The 21339-nt window shown below is 45.3% G+C and overlaps 1 protein-coding gene across 20 annotated transcripts in view; it reads right to left on the bottom strand.

The window, feature by feature from the left end:
- Window positions 1–11371: 11371 nt before the first annotated feature.
- Window positions 11372–21339, bottom strand: part of GTF2I (general transcription factor IIi) — an 89773-nt gene continuing 79805 nt past the window's right edge. For 8 of the 20 annotated variants that reach the window (XM_069089520.1, XM_069089528.1, XM_069089517.1 and 5 more), the window contains 8 exons: window positions 19587–19664; window positions 19188–19271; window positions 18341–18524; window positions 15486–15514; window positions 14591–14632; window positions 13971–14012; window positions 13402–13480; window positions 11372–12545 (listed from right to left, as the gene is read on the bottom strand). In XM_069089520.1, the coding sequence (XP_068945621.1) occupies window positions 13419–13480; window positions 13971–14012; window positions 14591–14632; window positions 15486–15514; window positions 18341–18524; window positions 19188–19271; window positions 19587–19664 (521 nt within the window). In that variant the 3' untranslated portion in view covers window positions 11372–12545; window positions 13402–13418. The remainder of the gene's footprint in view (window positions 12546–13401; window positions 13481–13970; window positions 14013–14590; window positions 14633–15485; window positions 15515–18340; window positions 18525–19187; window positions 19272–19586; window positions 19665–21339) is intronic. The other 12 variants (XM_069089521.1, XM_069089510.1, XM_069089525.1 and 9 more) reach the window with 6 other exon arrangements.

Raw genomic sequence — 21339 nt, 5'->3', positions numbered from 1 at the left:
TGTCAGCAATACAGAGCAGGAAAGTTCAGAAGCGCCTCATGGCCCTGATGTGGAATAAGCATAACCATGGAGGGAGAGAGGATGGGCCAGGTTGCCTGAGTCTGTCTCCCCAGGTCACACCTCTGACAGGTGGGAGCTGAGCTGGACTGACGTTGCTTCAGCCTCATGGTTCTTGCTGAGCATTTCTGGAGTTCAAGAACAAAGCGCAAATGTAGGATAGCCCAACAGAAAGTGCCTTGGCCCTGGGGCTGATGGGCCTGGGTTAAAGCTCCACCTCTGACCCCACCTGTACCAACTGGAGTCCTTGGGGCCCCACTTCCTAACCTATAAAATGAGCAGGTTGGGTAAGGTGACCTCTGAGGCAGCTTCCAACCTAGGTCTAGGCTTCCGTATCACCTCAGCTCCCTGAGCCTCAGTGTTCTCATCTGTAAAATGGGGTCCTCCTAGCTCTACAGTAATCACTTGGAACCAAGGATGGATAAGGGAGGCAGCTGGTGGCTCACTGGATATATTGGAGTCAGGGAGACCTGAGTTCAAATCCAGCCTCAGACACTTACTAGCTGTGTGACCTTGGGTAAGTCATTTAATCTCTGTCTGCCTTAATCCACTGAAGAAGGAAATGGCAAACCACTCCTGCATCTTTGGCAAGAAAACTCCATGGACATCACTGGTGTGCTATGGTCCGTGGGGTCACAGAGTCAGATATGAGTGAATGACAACACCAAGGATGACCGATGTACCTACAGGAAGACAACGGGGGTCCTGTCTCACTTGTGCCCCTCTCCTGACGGCCACGTCCTCTCCCTCCCTGTGAGGGGTGAGGAAGAGAGTCTGGGGGTCATTTCCTCCCTCCTTCCCCAAGTGCCCAAATTCCTGGTTATGGATCTAAGCCTATATCAGGACACTGTGACAGAGGCAAGGGGACAAAAGGGCCTACATTTAGTGCTTCTCAGCAGACTCAGGAAAAGTGATTCTGTCAGCAAGGATCCTTCCCCCAATGCAGACTGACTAACCGAATGAATCGATGGAAAAGCAGGTAGTAAGGGCTTACTATGTGCCATGCAATGGAAAGACAGCTATGAGAGTATAGACAGTCCCTGATCTCCAGGAGCGTATGTTCTAGTGGGATATGTGTGTGTATACACACACATCTACACATATGTATAAATATTTATACATGTATACATAGATACACATGTTGGGGAGGGGTATGTGTAAGAGTGGTGATCTGGGAGGGAAAGTTATAGGGATGGTCAATGGAGTCATCAGGAAGTAAGGTTGACACACCCAGTTCAGGAACAAAGGCAATACTGATGTGATCATGAATTCAAAACCTGGGGCCCATGGAGGGTGTGTATAGGAGCCGATAAGATGGCTAGGGAATGAGGGAAGCAGGACTGACCTACTCAGAAATTATAGGAACCTGGAACAGAAGAGATGCTTAATAATTTTTATTGAATTAAATTGAATTGACTCAGTGTCTAGTCTCCAAAAGCTGCTGTCGTCAGAGAACTCATCCCTCTTTGGCCAATTGGGTGATGAATTTTGCTCAACTTAACCTATGTTGGTCCCTGGACAATAGACACACACACAGTCCTGACTTTGCCCTCAGTGAGGTCTTTCCAGTTTCACGAGACCTGCCATAATTTGTATCAAGAAATCACAAATCTACAGGTGGCAGGAACTTCAGAGGCCAATTAGTCTAACTTCCTCATTTTACAGGTGGGGAAACTGAGGCCTAGGGAGGTTAAATGATTGAATTGAGAACTAGGGATGGAAGGGAGCCTTCCAATCCTCTTATTTTACAGATGAAAAAACTGAGGCCCAAGGGGGTTTAAATGATGGTCACACCTGGAATAAATGAAAGAGGTGAGATTTGAACCCGGGTCCTCTGACTTCCAATCTCTTGCTCTTTCCACTGTACTCTGACCAAGCCTTGAAGGACCTCAGGTTACCTCTACACCACAAAGTGGCCTCAAAGGAAGATGGGGTGAAATGCAGGGCTAACAAGGCGGCATTTAAAGACCACGTGTTGTAAACCTTCAGTTATGCTCACAGGACCATGAACAGGCCAGGAGGCAACTCCCCACCCCCCACTGCCCCAAAGCTATGACATCAGGCCCAGCTGGTGTATTGTTGCATCTAAAACAGAGAGTGGAAAATCCCCAGGATCAGACCATGCTTGGGAGAGAACGCTCAGTCCTCTGGACCGGCCAGGCTTATGGCCATAGGCTGATGATTAACATCTGGCTTTTCAGCCCCTCATCAGAGCCGTGACATAAGTCCGGAAACCACAGATTTCTATTTCAGACAGAAAAGTACTTAAACAGTGAGAGGCAGTGGGGTGTGGGGGAAAGTCCTGCTGGGCTTGCAGTGGAAAGACTCAGGTCTAAGGCTCAGTTCTTGTTAGCTGTGTTACATAGGCTCATCCTTTCTCCTCTCTGGGGCCCACTGCCTTCAATTATAGATGAGATGGCTGCCATTTCTGTATCATAGTGTCCAGACAATATGAGGCCTGGGAACACTGCAGAGCTTAATGAATAAGATACATAATCATGTCAAGAAGATCCATCTAGCTCTCCATGGAGCAACTAGGTAGATAACCCTCTAAGACGATACATAATCATGTCAAGAAGATCCATCTAGCTCTCCATGGAGCAACTAGGTAGATAACCCTCTAAGACGAGAGTAAGAAAGACCTGAGTTCAAATCTAGCCTCAGACACTTTCTAACTGTGTGACCCTGGGCAAGTCACTTAACCCTATTTGCCTCGGTTTTCTCCTCTGTAAAATGACCTGGAGAAGGAAGTGGCAAACTGTTCTTGGCAAGTCAAGAAAATCCCAAATGGGGTCACAAAGAATCAGATGACTAAACAACAGCTATCCACACAGGAAAAGACAAGCGGATTAAATGAGAAGTGTGGTCTAGAGGATAGAGTATCCAAGTTGGAATCGAGACCTCAGTTTAAATTATGCTTTAAATGCTTACTAACAACATGACCCTGGGAAAGTCCATTGAATTCCTTATGCCTCAGTTTCTACATCTTTAAAATGAGAAGATTTGGCCAAATGATACCTCAGGTTCCTTTTCTGTGTTTAAAATAAAAAATACTTCATTGACATTCATCATTCATTTCTTTTGCATCACAATTATTAACCCTACTCTCTAATTATACTCCCCTCCAAAAATAAAAAAAAAACCTCTCCTTGCTATTAATAAAGACAGCAAAGCAAATAAATTCACACATCAGCTACACAATATGAGCACATATTGGCCTAAAAATGGTATGTCTACACCTTGAGACCATGACTTCTCTGCCAAGAGATGGGAAGCATGTTTTATCACTGGTCCTCTGGAGATGTAGTTGGTCATTCCAGTGATCAGAATTCTTAAATTTTTCAGTCACTTTTCTTTCCACTGCTGTGTCATTGTATACATGGTTCTTCTACTTCTGCTTACCTCTTTCTGGTCAGAGATAACCCGGAGTTCCAGAATGGCTGGACCAATATTAGACTCAGTTTTAATTTTCCCACATTCCCTCCAGCATTTGCCATTTTCCTTTTCTGTCATATTAGCCAATCTGACAGATGTGAGGTAGTAGCTCAGAGTTGTTTTAATTTGCATTTCTCTCATCAATACTGATTGAGAGCATTTTTTTATATGACTATAGATAGCTTTGATTAATTTTTCTGAAAACAGCCTGTTTATATCCTGCTATGGGAATGGGAATCTGAAGATCTTCCCTGCCCCTAGGCCCCTTGATAGGCTTAAGTGACTCTGAGAACCTTCCTTGATTTGAAAGTATACTCTGCCCCCTAATAGGCTGAATGTGGTCCCATGGAGCCTGTGGTGGGAGGCCTGTTTTTCAGGAATGCCCACACCTGTTACTTTGTGATTGGGCAGTGGGTCAAGGGGGTTGTGACATTCTCTGACCTAGGAGAAGGCTATATTATATACCCTGATGTGAGGTTTTGTTTTGGGGCTCACTTTGAGAAGAGTTGTGTGATTTCACCAGATGAGACTCTGGACAGCCGTTGAGAGCCCCCAGGCTTTGAAAACCCAGATGTTGGTGCTTCCCTCTCTGGTAACTGACTAGATAGGGATGTAATGGTCAGACAGTTGGAAGCCTGTCTGCTGATATTTCTCTGTCTGCTTGTAACTTCTGCTTATAACTTGTTTGTATTCTCTAAGTGCAGGGTGCTGACCTTTTTCCCCTGAGCTAGGTAAATGACATATGTTTGATTAAAGTAAGAATGTTAACCCATTTTGAGTTGCTTTCCTTTAGAAAAGCAGATCTAAGAACCTGTGTTGGCAGCCACCCTGGGGATGCTGGGGTGCTTGCTGCTACATATCCTCTGACTATTTATCAGTTGAGGAATGGCTCTTATTTCTATAAATTTAACTCCATTTTCTAGGTGTTTGAGAAATGAAGTTTTTATCAAAGAAACTCACTGTAAAATTTATTTTTCACAGTAATGATTACCGACTATGTATTTCCCTCCATCCTATTTCTCTATTTTCTCTTTACCTTGTTCATTCTCAAAACTGTTTTGCTTCTAACTTATATCTCCCCCAAATTGCCCTCCCTTCTATCAGCTCCTGTTACCTCCCCCCCCCACCTTCTTTTATCTCCTTCCTTTCCTACTTTCCTGTATGGTAAAGTAGATTTCTACAGCCAACTGAGTGTCTATATTATTCCCTCTTTGAGTCAGTTCTGATGAAAGTAAGGTTTGTGTGCTCCCCTCCCTGCTTCCCCCATTTCCCCCTTTACTGCAAAAATCCCTTTCAGGCCACTTTGTTGTCTGATAATTTATTCCATTCTACTTCTCCCTTTCCCCTTCTCTTACTGCATTCTTCTTTCTCATCCTTTACCTTTTTTTTTTAGACATGATCACATTCAACTCACATCTCTGCTGTCTACATATACTCCTAATTGCCCTAATAATGAGAAAGTTTCTAGGAGTTATAAATATCATTTTCCCATGCAGGAACATAAACCATTTAACCTTATCAAATCCCTTATGATTTCTCTTTCCTGTGTACCTTTTTAATGCTTTTTTTCTTCTTATATTTGAAAATTAAATTTTCTATTCACCAAGAATGCTTGAAACTTCTGTATTTCATTGAATAACCAGTTTTCCCCCTACAAGATCAGTTTTGTTGGGTAGCTGATTCTTGGTTATAATCCTAGCTCTTTTGCCCTCTGGAATATCATATTCTAAGTCCTCTGATCTTTTAATATAGAAGCTGCTAAATCGTGTGTTATCCTCATTGTGGTTTCATGATATTTGAATTGTTTATTTTTAGCTGCTTACAGTATCTCCCCTTGGATCTGAAAGCTCTGGAACTTGACTACAACATTTCAGGGAGTTTTTATTTTGGGATCTCTTTCAGGAGGTGATCAGTAGATCTTTTCAATTTCTATTTTACCCTCTGGTTCTAGACTATCAAGACAATTTCTTGAAAGATAGTGTCTAGGCTCTTTTTTTTATCATGATTTTAAGGTAGTCCAATAATTCTTAAATTATCTTTCCTGGAACTAGTTTCCAGGTCAGTTGTTTTTGTAATGAGATATTTTACATTTTCTTCTGTGTTTTCATTCTTTTGATTTTGTTTGATTGTTTCTTGATGTATCAAAAAATCATTAGTTTCCACTTGCCCCATTCTAACTTTTAAGGAATTATGTTCTTCAGTGAACTTTTGTGCATTCTTTTCCATTTGGCCAATTCTACATATTTTTAAGCAATTGGGGTTAAGTAACTTGCTCAAGGTTACACAGCCAGTTATTTTGTGTGGGTGCCAAGTATCTGAGGCTGGAATTGATCCTGGGTCTCCCAACGCTGGGACCAGAGCTCTTACTCACTGTGCCACCTGGCTGCCTCCCAATTCCACTTTTTAAGGAGTTCTTCTCTTCAGTGAATTTTTTTACATCTTTTTCCATTTGGCCAATTATGCTTTTCAAGGCATTCTTCTACTAATTGGATTTTTGTGTCTTTTACCATTTAGCCTAATCTGTTTTTTTTTGGGTTGGCTTTTTTTTTGTTGTTGTTGGCTTTTTGGAGGTCAATTGGGGTTAAGTGACTTGCCCAAGGTCACATGGCTAGTTTTTGTGTTAAGTGCTTGAGGCCAGAATTGAACTCAAGTCCTCCTGACTCCAGGGCCGATGCTCTATTCACTGTGCCACCTAGCCGCCCCCCAGTCTGTTTTTTAAGGTGTTATTTTCTTCAGTATTTTTTGTGCCTCTTTTGCCAAACTATTGACTCTTTTTTCATGATTTTCTTATGTCATTCTCATTTCTCTTCCCAATTTTTTTCTCTGTCTTACTTGATTTTTAAAATCCTTTTTGAGCTCTTCCCTGACTTGAAATCAATTCATAATTTTCTTTGAGGCTTTGGATGCAGTAATTTTGACTTCGTTGTCTTCTTTTGAATGTATGTTTTGATCTGCCTTGTCACCATAGTAATTTACTATGGTCAGTTTTTTTTCCCCTATGGTTTGCTCATTTTCCAACCTATTTCTTGATTTTTAACTCTATGCTAAAGTGAGGCTCTGCTTCCCAAGTGTAGGGGGCACTGTCCCAAACTTCAAGATCTTTGTGCAGCTATTTCAGAGGTAATTCTGGGGACCTGGACACTCTGGGCTTTTTCAGGGTATTCTGATCTAAAGAGGTATGTTTGCTGCTCTCTGGTACTGTGCAATTTGAGGGACCACAAGCACTCTTTCCAACCCTGTAACTGTGACCAGAGTCTCTTCTTCCTTGCAGCCATAAGTTCTTCTGTTCTAGTTCTCCTTGCACTGAGACTGTGACCCAGCAATGCAAGAGAGTCCTGTCCCGGTGCCAGTAAAGGGACCCCTGCAAATCTCCTTCTGACACATTGTCCAATCCCCTTCCTGTCTGTGGACGAGAGGCCTGGAAACTGCCGCTGTTGCCACCGATTCAGTGGCCCGGAGGCCTGATACTGATTTGTACCTGATCTGCCCTGTTCTCCTCTCTCTAGTGCAAAAGACCTTTTCTGCTGACCTGCATCGTCTTGGACTGCAAAATTATTTCACATCATCTTTTTGTGGGTTCTGCCACTCTAGAATTGGTCTAGAGTCATCGTTTAAAGGCATTTGGAGGGGTTTGAGGGAGAGTTCTGGTGAGTGCCTGCCTTCACCCCACCACCTTTGCTTACCTCATTCTGAATTGGGCCTGTTTGGACTTCCCAAGTTTCTTTGAATTCGTTCTTTTCATCATTTTTTACATGATTACATTCATATATCACATTTTATTCAAACATTCTCTAGTAGACACCCCCCTTAGTTTCCATTTCTAGGTAAGCTCCTTGAGGGCAGGGACATTTAGGGCTTCACGCAGTATCCGGGCACAGAGCTGGCACTTAATAAATTCGTGTTGACTGCATGTCTTTTCGTGCCCCCAACCCCTTTGCTCCTCATTAAAGCTCTTTGGGGGCAGGAGCTGAGTCAAACTATCCTTCCAGCTTGTTATGTATCACTCCCCTTCCCACACTTGACTATCCAACCAAACAAGCTCTTCCCTCTTCCCCCCCACACACAGCACTCCATTCCCCACCCACTTCTGAACCTCCAATAGACTCCCTTCTCACTGGCACCTCCCAGAGTCACTCTCTTCCTTAAGGTACAGCTTCAGCACTTTTACACAAAACCTCCTTCCCTGATCCCACCTGTCAGGGCTCTCCTCTCACCACTTTTTATGTGTCCTTTGGTTTTTTTTTTGAGGGCAATCTGGGATTAAGTGACTTGCCCAGGGTCACATGGCTAGTTTTTGTGGATTTGAACTCAGGTCCTCCTGACTCCAGGGCCAGTGCTCTATTCACTGCGCCACCTAGCCACCGCATGCTGTCCTTTGTTTTTAAAGAGGACCATCGACATCACAGGGTGATGCCTTGACTTGTAAGTGAGGCAGAGCTGCAGCAAGGCTATCAGCCTCACTTTCCCTTCCAGTGGCAGGACATAACTGAAGACAACTTGGCTCAGGATGCAGTGGATGCCTTGGGCATTTTTGATGACGAACGAAGCTCCAAGCATTCCACAGCGCCCGCTCCAGCGGCCTTCCTGGCCTTTGGAGCAAATGGTTCTCATTTTAAGTGGTCTGGGAGCCTTTCTGTTGGTTCAGAAGCCCTGAAGAAGGATTTTCTTGTTGTATGTTTACAGAAATCCTGGGAGAGGGCTTTGCTAATGTGTTCAGGGGTTCTAGGACTGTTCTACAGACAGAGGATAAATTCATGAAGGGATTGGCAATGTATCTTATGGCCTTGCTAAGCCTTGTCTCCCCAGGAACTAAGATTGCTGAGAACTTGCCTCGTGTCAAGATGAAGAAAAGACCTCCATTTGGGTATTAAGTGCTGTGTTTAAACTTGATGTAACTCTGGGGTAGATTCAATTGTGATCCAGGGGTGGGGAACTTTTGACCTTATTGTGCTCTGTGATTGACAATTGAAGGTACTTTACTTATGTTTGGAAACTAATCTCCATTTGAGAAGAGGGGCTTTGTGGTGGACTTAATTAAGGTATAGCCTAGGGGTGGAGAAGTATTTAGAACAGAGACTTTGTAATTGATTGAATGATTGGAAGGTCCTGGGGTGGGGTAGTCCTTGGAGATTATTTAATCACTTTTAGTAAATGCTGTATTTTGAATGATGTCATGTTTTGATCTTCTCTGTTCTTGGTTGGTCACTGAATAAAATGGAGAGCCCCTATGCTGGTATTCTGAACCTTGGGAAGTTGCCTTTCCTTGGCATTACATTACACCAGCACAACTCTTACTTGAGGCAGCACTAGCTAAAGCGTCAAGACCAGAATCAAGGTGTGATGCCAGACCACACTAGGAGTCTTGTGTCCAGTTCAGGCTGTATTTTTACAAAGGACAGGAGGGAGCACAATTTATAGATGGGATGGGACACACTCAGAAAGAGAGACCAGTGGGTGAAAAGACTAGAAAGCCAAGGAGCTGGTGACATCTATCCTGGTGAAAAGAAACGGGGCTTGGAAATTGAGAGGGAAGCAGAGAACATCGAGGGCTGACATGGACACAGTGGAGCAGGGGGCCTGTAGACCATGCCATATGATGACCGGGTAAAGGAACTGGCAGCCACTCATCTGAATAAGACAGCTGCTTTTTTTTTTTTTTTATAGAAAAGGGCTACCATATGGAAGAGAAATCAGTTCTGCTTGGGCTCAGATGGCAGAACTAGCAAAAAAAAGTGGAATTTGCAGAGGGTGTGCTTCAGCACCATCCGCCATAGCTGGGCTCTTGGGCACTGGTGGATGGCGTCACGGAAGGCCTTGAATAGAAGATGGACAAGCCTTAAGCTAATGTTCACATATGGAGTTGGCCTCTAGAATTCTGTTCCAAACATGGAGCCCGGTGATTTTGGTAAGGAGAATCAATGTAACACCTCATATACTTCCCAGCCTTTAGTCACTGTTTTCTTTTGATCCCAAGCTCTTTGGCATTGTGTCCTAAAAACTAGCTGGTGTTCTCTTGAAATGGGAATGCACAGGCAAAGAGAAGTGCTGCTCGCTTCAGCTCTCGGCCAAGTCAAATGTAGGCCCAGGAATTCATCGGATTGTCTTTGGACTCTGCCTCGATGCCCAATAATGCTACATGTCACATACTACAAGGCCCCTGAAGGCTCTGAAGGTCTGTGATTCTATGCAAGGAAATTTCCCAGGCAACTTTTAAAAAGGAGACATTGGTTTCTTCTCCGGGTATCTCATCACTGATGAGAGTACAACCCACAACTGGCCAGTGCTCATTCAGACACTGACTAAAATATACATTTGCCCTATTAAAGAAGGTTGTGGCAAGTAAGAATGTAAGCACGAATGTATAGAGAAGGCTTAACTTGAGAAGACCACCTTCCGTGAAGGAGTCACTATGTGACTAAGGAGTCAGTCACTATGGCACAAAAAGCCCCAGCACAGACTTCCAATTAAGAAGCATCATGCAAAGCAATGCTTATCAAACGTCTGCTTGCCAGGTGGCAGGTACTGCCCTGAGAGTCACAATGATTCCTGTAAATGCAACCTCACAAGTTTGATTTGAAAACCTTAAGGCCCTAAGCAAACACTGGCTATAGTTGATTAAGGTGGATAGCACAAGTCTATTTCCTGAAGTCAGTCTAACTTTCCCACTGCTGTGGTCTCTCCATCATTCTGAATCAGTAATAGGACAATTTCCTTCTTCCAGGTGAGAGCTGGGCGATACCCTCTGTCCAACCTCCCACTGCCTCATGAGTCAGGAGGCCACAGGCCGGTGCCAACACCCAGCTTAGGGGCCTCATGCCTGGCTTCCCCTTTGCCCAGACTGGTTGTGCGTAGGTGGTGCCGACAAAGCCCTAGCTTCTCAGGAGGAAAAGCTAAAGCATGACACGTAACTAAATGGTGAAAATCAGTTCTAGGAAGGGATCCGGGCCAGTCACCTCCTTTTATGCAGTAAGCCCATGCCACCTGCCTGCAATCACTACATAGTGCTAAGTGGCAGAAGTGGGACAGGAACCTTGATGGCTTTGACTTGATCCAGGGCACTGACTGCCTAGTTTTCAATCTGCCAACAACAGGCAGGCCCTTTCATGGGACCCAGGAAGATTCCAGAGTGAGCTGCTCTCCCAGGACCCCCTTTCTTAGGGTCACTTCAGAAGAGAAAGACTATTCAATGAGACTGGGTCATTCACTGCCTGGAAGAGCCAGGAACTCAGATGCCAGACACAAAACAGCCAACACATTCAATGGTAACTTTGCCTCCACTGGCTTAGGGAGCTCCCAAGGACGCCCATCTGCAACTTGCATCTTGAGCTGCCTGGAGAAAGGAAAGCTCAGGTGACTTGCCCAGGCTCACTCAAGCAGGAAGGGCACCCCAGGGGTCTCTCACCACACTGGGTCTCGTTTCCCCATCTGTAAAATAATGACCCCTCTGGCTAGAGGCAGGGTCCCAGGTCCGGGTTGGATTTGCTCTCCAATCCCTGACCTCAGGAGCCACACCGTTTTGTTGACATGTTATCACCCCCCACTATACAGGCTCCATGAAGCCTCCTTCCCCAACTAAGGGTAGTCTGATCATCAAAGTGTTGAGGTCCTCCACTTAGGGACAATAGGGGATTGGACTCATGCATTTGCTCTCCTGGTTCTACTTGGCAAAGGCTGACGGATGCTGGAATTCATGTGTATTCTCTGAGCACCCTCCGCCCCTCACAATGGCCATGGGACATCTGAATACACCTGCCCACACCCCAAACCTGCTGTGGGGGACTGACCTCCCACCCTCAGATCTGTTCCACCAGTCGTCGTCCCCCAACCCAAACGAGGACCCCCAGAGACCGAATCATGAAAACACTTTAGAAAGAATGAGTTAGTGTGTGAAAGGCATGGATGAATTTTATTTATTACCCTATATCTACAATTTAATTTGAGGTAAAATATAAGCAACACATTAAAAGGTCTACTCTGCTACCATGTCATATAATTTTCCATTGTGAATATTGTGGCAAAGCTAAGGAAACTCTAAACCGTCACATCTTCTAGCTTTTCATAGAGCTGGTATCATACAATTTTTTTGTCTGTGAAATTTCAACACATTTAAAGGTTCTCCTATAAAGTGTGGGGAAGATATCAGAGGATGCGTAATTAGCTTCTAAACCTCTTAAACATGACACTGAAGCCTCCCTCTAACGCTGCTTCGGCTGCCGCCTTTGGGAGGAGAGCATGGCAGGTGAGCTCCCGGGAACGAGACCCCATCCAAGCTGGACGCCCTCCCTCCCCCCATGCTACTGAGTCCCACGCCTTAGCAGGTCACGCTACAGGGAGGCTTCAGCATGGAACTTAGCTTGCCCAAATTTCCATACCTGATTTTTAACTGTGCTACTATTCGGATACATCATGCACTCTTTATTTGGACAAAAATAAGTAAAATGGGAAGAGGGTTCATTGTTATCCACACACTGAGATACTGACCTCTTACTAACTGTCAGGTGAACCAGGTGGTTTTTTTATTTATGAAAAACATGAACCGTGATAGATAGCGTAGGAAAAAGTCCAGTCAAATATACATATACTATTGTCCACTCAGCCGTTAAAGGAGAAACGGGAACCAAAAATCACTGAAATGATTTTTCAAATAGAAAAACTAAAGAACTGAACGATCGTCGGGAGGTGTTTTCTTCACTGCAAAGCTGAGGGGTCCAGCTGGAGATCTTCCCTTGGCTGGAAAACGACACCATTTCTCAAGTCTGTGCTGATCACGTAAAAAACAAAACAAAACAAAACAAAAACCGATGAGATTCATCCGGTCCTTTTTCCAGCACTGCTGCAAAATCCTTAGAATAGATTCCAAAGTAAACCAGCCATTCCAAATCTACAGTCACTCTGCTCTTTAATTCAATTCACAGAACTGCTGAAAAAGTAGACATTTCTATCTAAAAGTAGAAAAAAAGGTTTGTATAGAAGGTAATTCTGTTATACAATTATATTACACAGCTGCGGCTGTAACAGTTCCGGCACTCTTCTCAACCACTGACACTTTTAAGCTAGAGAGGGAATAAAGAAAAATCTATTAACTTAATTTCATGAATTTCACCTTCATCAAGACGACAGTCTGAAGTCTGGCTGTGACCGTCTTGTTTACCACAATCACTGCAATCACTGAAATGTGGCCCCTGATGCTCACGGGGATGCTGGGCAGGGGCCGACGACTACCCCCACATCAGCTTCTAAACTTGCCATTTTCACGTACCAGCCCACAAAATAACTGAAAGAACAACCCCCACACAAAACTGGACACCCTCTCCCCATTAGAGCTCATGGCACTAAGGGTCTGGCCCGGGCCGTCGCACTTCTTCTTTGATGGGGAAAAACTGAAGACTCTGAATATCACTTCACCACATCGTGGTGCCATCTATGTATCATTCGATGAGGGGAGAGGATGGGGCTACATTTCTCTTAAAAACTCGCCAATTCAGTAGAACCCCAGCATCCTGACTCCCAATCATTTACTAGGAAAAGTACAATTATTATTTTCATGGAGAAGTCAAATGACCACCCCAGACAAGCAACTTCCCCAGTGCTGAGCTACTGATGCTTCATCGATGATAAACACGCTAAGAGAGAGTTTGCATGGAGCCTTTTAGGGTTCACCCATCAGCCACACCCAGACCTACAGAGGCCCCTCTTCCTTCCCAGCATTTTCTAGGCGAGGGAGAGGTTTCGATGCTACTGTGGGGGTCTCTGTTTTATGCACATTCTAAATGAGGCTCCAGCTGGACTGGACTGTCAGTCCCGTGACTGTCCACAAGCATGCCCTCTCACAGTGCTGCCCCAGTACTCTCAGGACTGCAAAGGGCTTCACAAAATTTCTCCTTTTCATCTGATACATAAGTCATTTACCCTAGGAATGCAGACGTCTACCACGTTGGGTCTGGTTCCTGTTTGATCTGAGAGCTTCCTTCTGTTTCCTTTATATCTACTAAAAGAGAAATCAACAGTCAGGAAAGCTCATCACAATAAAGCATTTAATTGCTCTATGAAGATACAGCGTAATAGAAATTTCAATATGCTCAAAAGTCATAACATTGTCAAGGAAATTATTCCATTTCTGTGGCAATAAAACCAACTCATCTTGTCTTAGGTATTTATTTATGAAAAAAATGTTCTGGATATAGAAATATACTGTCCAAATTATGCCAGAGTTTTAGCCTATGGAAGCCTTTATATCTTGTTTAGGATTCCTAAAAAATGTCTACGAAATTTGGAAATAAAAGGGCCCAAATGAATTACACAGCCCTTCAGTAATCTTAGAAAATGTTATAAAATATATTTTTGCAAACCAACAAATAATCTCCATGCAGAAACAAGAACAAAGCTGTCACTTGGTTCTACTTAAATACTTTTTGCAAAGACTCAATCCTCTTTTCCCAATTAAGAGAGAGCACAAATTCCCTGACAACCCTGAATACCTTCTGTTACAGGAACCTCCAACTGGCTTGGATCAGCTGATTCTAGACAGAAAAAAGAAATACAGTTTGTTGCAATGATTTAAATAATTAGTAAAAAACTTCTGGATAAAAAGTCACAAATGCTCTATCCCAGACTGTTGTGCCCCAATGAGGACGCACTCATGCTAGAAGCAGCCTGTCAGCATGGCCTCAGCATCATAATGTACCATCTCATGTGCTGAACAACAGCACACCCAGAACCAAGCCCTACCTGGAAACCTTGCTGCATTGGCCACCTAAAAAAGCAATGCGGAGCATGTGGAATGTGGGACCGATGCCCAAAGCAGCAGAGGCGGGTCCTCTCCCACAGCTCCCGCTTGTCAGTGCACCCCCAACACCTGCGACAGTCCTGCCCCTTCCCACCGCAGCTCCCAGTGCCCTGCAGCAGAGCAGGCTGGCTGTCTCACTGTGGGCCCCCCTGCCACTATTGCTACAACCACCACTCAGACTGATGCCAAGTCCCCTGAAAGTCTCTCTCTCAACACATGGGTCAATCTGACAACACCTCCTCGTGGCGGTGGGGTCTGGACTTTATCATGTTATAGTCTTGGTGGAGCAATGGCTTCGGCTGTTGCACATACCTTGTATTACTGGGCCTTCTGATTCAGTTTGATCAACCAACTCTGAGAAAATAAGTGACATGACTGGATGAGTGGCACGTAATGTGCTGCTGCTCCCTAGCCTCCTGACTGAGCCTTAGGACAAGGAGATGGATGCTGTCCTGTGCAGAGGTGGGGCCCCAGGATCCGCAGAGCTGCCTCTGCAGGCCTCGGTCTGAGTGCTGGAGAACCTAGCCAGATCGCTCCATGGGCCAACATGCCCGAGCTAAGCTATACAAACATCTTCTAAATGACAACCAGTCACAGTATCGGAATTTGCATGATGTCTAACAAATAAGCCAATAAGCTAATAATCTATTACCTTAAAAGCTTTTATCAGCTGCAGCATTACTCCTAATCACACTATAGCATTCTAGCCCAGCAAGGCAGGCACAAGCATCTTCAATGTGCCATTTGTCTTGTGAACTAGACTTTTTAGTGAACATCTGAAACAAGGCCTGCTCTGGAGTGGACTCTCTCCTGGCTCGCCTTATCGCGTCCAGGGGGCAAGGCTGGCAGGTAACTGGCTATGCCCACTACCCTAAGGTCCAAATTGTGCTTAAATCATTCCCCTGCATTAATTTCTGAGTTTTCCCAAATGTGGTAAAATGTCTTTCAAAATTGAGGGACTAGAAGAACACCAACATGTCCGACTAGCAAGTTCTAATGTCTTGCCAATAAAACTCAAGCAATAGAAAGAGACTCTCTCTCTGTCTCCCTCCCCCAAAATGAACTGATATTCTGGGGCTGGGGCTGTGAACAGCCTAGTGCAGAGATAGAGGAACAATGAGCAAGGGAAGCGTCACACTTGACAACATACTGAACACTGATGTTATTAGGGTCCTTCCCAATTCCTATAATCTCATGAAATACTCACGGTTATTAATGACAAGTCCTGGAAAAGGTCTGAAAAAGAGAGGCATGGTGCTTTATGTTTCAATGTGTATCTTTCTCCTCTACAGGCTTAAACATATCCAAACTCTATTTACTCAAGAAGGAGCTTATTACTGCCCCAACCTCCCCCCACCCCCACAACTCGCTCTCCACCACTGATCTGAAAACTGCTGTCAGCACAGTGACAGCTCCCTTCTCAGTGACCACCTATTTCTTGCACCCACCCATACCTCCATCATCTTTATCAGGGCTGGTGGCTGACATCAGAGATTAGTAGGGGCTTTAGGAGGCAGAGAGCCAACCAATAAGACAAGTTCCAGCTCAATGCCTTGCCCCAAGAACCAGTTTGAGGACAAAAGCCAGAAGGTTATTACCAAGATTACTAGAGATCCAAGAACAAAGGCAGAATAATGTAGGTGTTCTCTGAACAGATCCGAACCTAGGGCACACTAGGAAAGGCCCCATGGGCTAAAGGAAACAGTGGTGGCCACCCTGTGACTCACTGGTCATCCCCTGAAGGCAGGAGTGTTAGCCACACTGCCCCTGACTGAAACAATGCAGCTATGGGCTTGGATAGCCCAAGGAAGGGGCCACGATGTGCTGCTGGGATGCGCTGGGTCAGCGAGGCATGATTAAAAAAAGATCTTGTTGGGGTGGCTAGGTGGCACATTGAATAGAGCACCAGCCCTTGAGTCAGGAGGACTTGAGTTCAAGTCCAGCCTCAGACACTTGACATGCTAGCCATGTGACCTTGGGCAAGTCACTTAACCCCAATTGCCCTCCAAAAAGCAAAAAAAAAGAAGAAGATCTTGTCAGGCTAAGTCCTGGAGGAGTGAGAGATACCGCTAAATAGTCCAAAGACTATCACATGGAAGAGGGCTATGGCCTAAGGCAGAGCTGGGAATACTGGAGGCAAATGGAAAAGGGGCAAGCTTCCAACCAAGATCAAGCAACGCTTGGTCATAATCAGAGATGCCCCCACACACGCTGCTCCAGAACCTAAAAAACCATCGCAGGGGCAGGTTCTAACAGAAACTTCTTGTCAGATACAAACTGGACCAAATGCCCGCGACAGCCCTTCCAACATTCAATTCCCATTCTTCTCAATTTGGGCATGGAATCCTCCCGAGTCAGGGAAGGGCTCTGCTGAGCTGCTGACTACACAAGTCCTTCATCGGTGAGTTAAAGCAAACAGGCCACCATCTCCACAAGATCACACCTGTCACATACCGACCTAGAACAGGTGCAACTAAGGGGAGGGGGTAAGGCCCAGAGGTGCATATATTCCTGCCAGAGGATCTGCAGGGTGTCAGGTTGGGCCAGTACTGTGTGTGTGTGTGTGTGTGTGTGTGTGTGTGTGGCAGGGGGGTGGGAAAGGTTAAGTATTTCATAGAGACAAGACTCTAGGGAAGGGTACAGATAAGGAGGTCAGGAGAGGCTAGGTGGTGCAGTGAATACAGCACTGGCCCTGGAGTCAGGAGGACCTGAGTTCAAATCTGGCCTCAGACACTTAACACAAAGACTAGCCGTGTGACCTTGGGCAAGTCACTTAACCCCAATTGCCCTCCAAAAAAAAAAAAAAAAAGGTCAGGAGAGTAGGAGAGTGTGAGTAAGAAGGACACAGTATGTCACAAGATGCCATTCCAGAGATCAAAAGAATAATCAGCACATGTTTGAAGGCAAGACTGTGGTCGGAGCAAGGCTGTGCCACATCTAGAGTGAGGGAGGCGGGGGGGGTCTTCTAGAACAAGGTCAGAAAAACACCCTAAGTCTCAAAAACAATCAGCCCCGGCAGCAACATTTTATTGTGAACACTCACCCAGTACCTGCCCCATTCTACTAAGAACAACGGAAGTGCAGGTGGAGGACACTCCCGGCTCTTCCTCCCTGTGATCTGCCCTTCCAAGGGACACTACACTCACTTTATGTCATCTCTACAGATGGTGGCTGGGGCAGCTGGGGGCGCAGACACTTCCTAGCTGTATTGACTACGAAGGTCACTTCACCCTGTCTGCCTCAGTTTCCTCATCTGTAAAATGAGCTGGAGCAAGCAATGGTAAACGACTCCAGGATCTTTGCAGGAAAACCCCAAATGCGGTCACACAAGAGTTGACACAACTGAAACAGCCAATCTATTTACTGGTCATATTAATCTTCAATGGCTCAAATGGTCCCACATGGCCTTTAACGTTTTCCCACAGGATTATTTTCCACGTAATACCAGTTATGGCAAGAAGCTCCCCCTAAATCAATCCCCTTCTCCAATCAGCTGAATTCTTGCCCGTCTAGTGAAGGCCAATTCAAAGCCTAAGCCGCCCTGGGTGCATCCAGGAAGTCTTCCCCTATAGCACCTCAACCTCAAACAGTCCAGGTACAGCACTTTCTTTTTTTATTTTTTTTTGAGGGGGGTAGATGAGGCAATCAGGGTTAAGTGACTTGCCCAAGGTCACACCGCTAGTAAATGTCAAGTGTCTGAGGCTGGATTTGAACTCAGGTCCTCCTGACTCCAGGGCTGGTGCTCACCACCTAGCTGCCCCACAGCACTTTCTTAAGCCCATATCAGGTGCTGTTTTGTATAAGAGTGTCCCTATCTCCCATATATTTTGTTACCCTCTCAGTTCTGCGAGAACAGGACCCATCCCTAGACTATATTTAGTGAACTCTCAGTTGCAATCACAGACAGTCAGCTTCTGCTTTTGCTTGCAGTGAGCACAAGCACGCTGGGCCTTCCAAGGGCCCGTTCTCCACTAGTTCACAGAAGTAGAAAACAGACGGTCAGAATTCATCATTACCTGTGACCAGGATAGTGACCAGGGAGGGACAACTTAGGAGACTTACCTAATGACAGTGAACTTGATAAACTCTGCTGAATCTAAGATCCTTCTCATAGAGCTAATCTCCAGGTAGCTGGGGGCTTTGAAGGCCACCCCGGGGGGCATCCCATCCACAACCACGCAGCCAGGATTGATGGTGATTTTCCTATATGGGACTTTCACAGGAAAGCCCATGCCGATTGCCTCACCTGGGCCAGAGAACAGGGAGAAGAGCACATGGAATCACCTTCATGCTTCTAACAGTATTTTTAAAGCACACGACAGTTATCACTGAAGTAAGACTCTCCACAGTTAACTAAGACACCACATAGAGACCTTCACCATAATCCTATGAGTCAACCAGCACACATGGTACCATCACCCTTTAGAGACAAGAAAGTCAAAGCTCTGCTGAGCCAAGACAGTTTGGTGATGCTGGGCGACCAGAGGTCAAATCCCACCTCAGATGCTTCCTAGACACGTGACCCGGAGAAGTCACCTAAGCTTAGTTTCATCAACTGTGAAATGAGGATAAAAACAGCAATTACCTCACAGGGTTATCGTGAGGATCAAATGAGCTATTTGTATAGGGCCTGGCACACAGTGGGAGCTTAATAAATGCTTCCCCCTTACCCCAAAAACAATCTTGAGGAAGAAGGGAGGGACCCCAGGGTCACCTACAGAAGAGTGAAAGCTGAAGCAGAGTCATCGTGGCCCCACAGCCTACCCGATGTCTGGCAGACTCCAGCCCCGTACTCTGGCCGGCACTGCCTCCACTGCAGCCGGGGCCAGCAGAGCCTGGGGACTTTAGCAGTTGGAGTAAGTCCATGTGTCGCTCTGACCAACCTGGCCCGGAAAAGCCCCCGACTCACCAAATTTGCGGCTAAAGAGGTCATTCACTTGTTCTCGCAGCTGGCGGGCCTTCTCCACTTTTGACAGCCTTTCACTCTCATCATCTAGTAAGATTTTAAAGGAAAATTCAAAGCTTTTAATGCACCCTCTTCACACAAGTGCAGGTGAATGTAAAATGCTCCAATTCCATATTTGCTACAGAACTCTATCAGTAATCTCATTTCTAGCTGGACGCATCTACCTGGGTTATTAAGTTTAAATAAATGTGAACATTGTTTTCAATTCTAAAACCCACTAGAGGCTGCAGCCTCAGTCTCCTTCTGAGGGCAGTCCAGCTGCTTGCACACAGCACGGTCGCTCATCTCATGACACCAATTGAGCCACAGACCCCTGGAGAGCCAACAGAACTGAGCACATACCTGGAATTGTCACCTGAATGATGTTGAGGTCCTCCACTCCTGCCGCTGTGGTGGTGACATTGGCTGAATTCATTTTTCCTTAAAACAGAAACTTAGCATTAGACCGGCACCAGATGGGTGCACGCCTCTCCTAAGCTTTCCAGCTATGGCCAGCACTCCCTGTCTGCACTGTGTAGGACAGCACAGGAGGAAAACAAGCTCTTTTCACAGACACAGCACATGTGACAAGACCTTGGGGTGCCTGAGGACAGTCTATGGCCTTCCTCTTATTATCTTTCACTTGACCAAGTAAACTGCTTATGTAGGAGAGAACCACCCCCAAAGCCCTTAGTGAATTAACAAATGAGATGCACTCGCCAATTCTAGACAATGAAGATTTCTCATTTTGATTCATTTCATCGAAGACTGAACCTTCACAAAGACCTGCTCTGGGCTCCAGTAAGTTCCAGCGAGCAGGCTCTTCCTTGCTGCCAAGACTCGTCTTGGTCCCAGCAAAGAGAGTCTGCCCATTTGCCAGGGCTAGTTTCATGACATCTGGAGAGGCTCACTTATCACCAGAAGGCTGGCTGTGTGGTAATGAATGCTTTGGCCAAAGAGACAAGATTCAAAAGGGTGCCCGGTTCTGTGTAGCACCCCCCCCCCCCGCCCCTGCTTGCAGTAAAAGTGGCAGAGCAATAGAAACAAGGAAATGATTGCTAAGACCCCCACAGCTTTAAAACTGTTTGTAAGGATAAACTTGATGGTTGGTACCCTGAATATGAGATCCATGCCCAGTGACAACAACTAGACACACTAGAGGAACTCAACCTAGGTCTTCGATGCCATTTTTTTGATAAACAAAAATCAGAAGATAGAAAGAAGTTGCAGAAAAAGGATGGATCACAGGTTCTCCTGGAAAAGGCAAACAAAGGACTTCACTATGACTGTCAGTCTTATCTGGTGCCCACAGGCAACAGGAAACATCCCTTTGCAGAACTCTGGGTCCTCTCCCATCGCACTATGTGCTCATAAGCTCATGCTGAATTTTTCAAAAAGACCACAGAAAATAAAGATGGCCACCTATGCACCACACAGGGTGAAGAAGTAGACACACTGTACAAAGAACTTGATAAGAGCCTCCAAATTAAAACACTATGGACTCTGATACTTAGTGATGTCCATGCAAATGGAAAATGCAAAGGCGGAAGAGCACAGGGCAGAAGCAGGGAACGAGAGGCCAAGGACTGCAGACCCCATACAGAAGTCTCACTCATGCTTATCACGAAAACCACCTCTGGAGAACAGCATCCGCAGGGACACAGAAATTCCAGAATAATGTTAAAAAAATGACAGGATGTGACTTGTTATTACTGTGGGAGTGATTCCTTAATCAGCTGCACATATAATCAATCACTTCTTAGAGCAAAGAGGAAAACACAGAGCTAAAGAAATAAAACAGGAGAAAAAGGTAAGGAACAAAAGAAATGAAAAACTCCAACCTGACCTTTTCAAACTAGTCACTGACACTACAATGCAAAGACAGGAATGGTGGGAAGGGCAATGACATTCATTGTTACATTTGTACACAGCGGCTTATCCAATATAAAGCTGCTGTTCTAACAAGGGAGGCCGAGTGAACCTTAAAAAATGCCACCCTTGGGCAAATAATAGCGAAGAGATACGGGCATCCAAAGGTGTCACTGTTTTCGCATGTGAGTTTATTTATAAAACCTTATGGAGAAGGAAAGTATAAAAGATCATGAGTAATGTACCT

Source organism: Petaurus breviceps, unplaced genomic scaffold, assembly GCF_028583685.1.
Source record: "Petaurus breviceps papuanus isolate PSGF00001 unplaced genomic scaffold, PetGlider_PUasm1.0 186, whole genome shotgun sequence".
Lineage (NCBI taxonomy): Eukaryota > Metazoa > Chordata > Mammalia > Diprotodontia > Petauridae > Petaurus > Petaurus breviceps.
The sequence above is the reverse complement of the archived record's forward strand: the minus strand, read 5'-3'. Positions and strand labels throughout refer to the sequence as shown.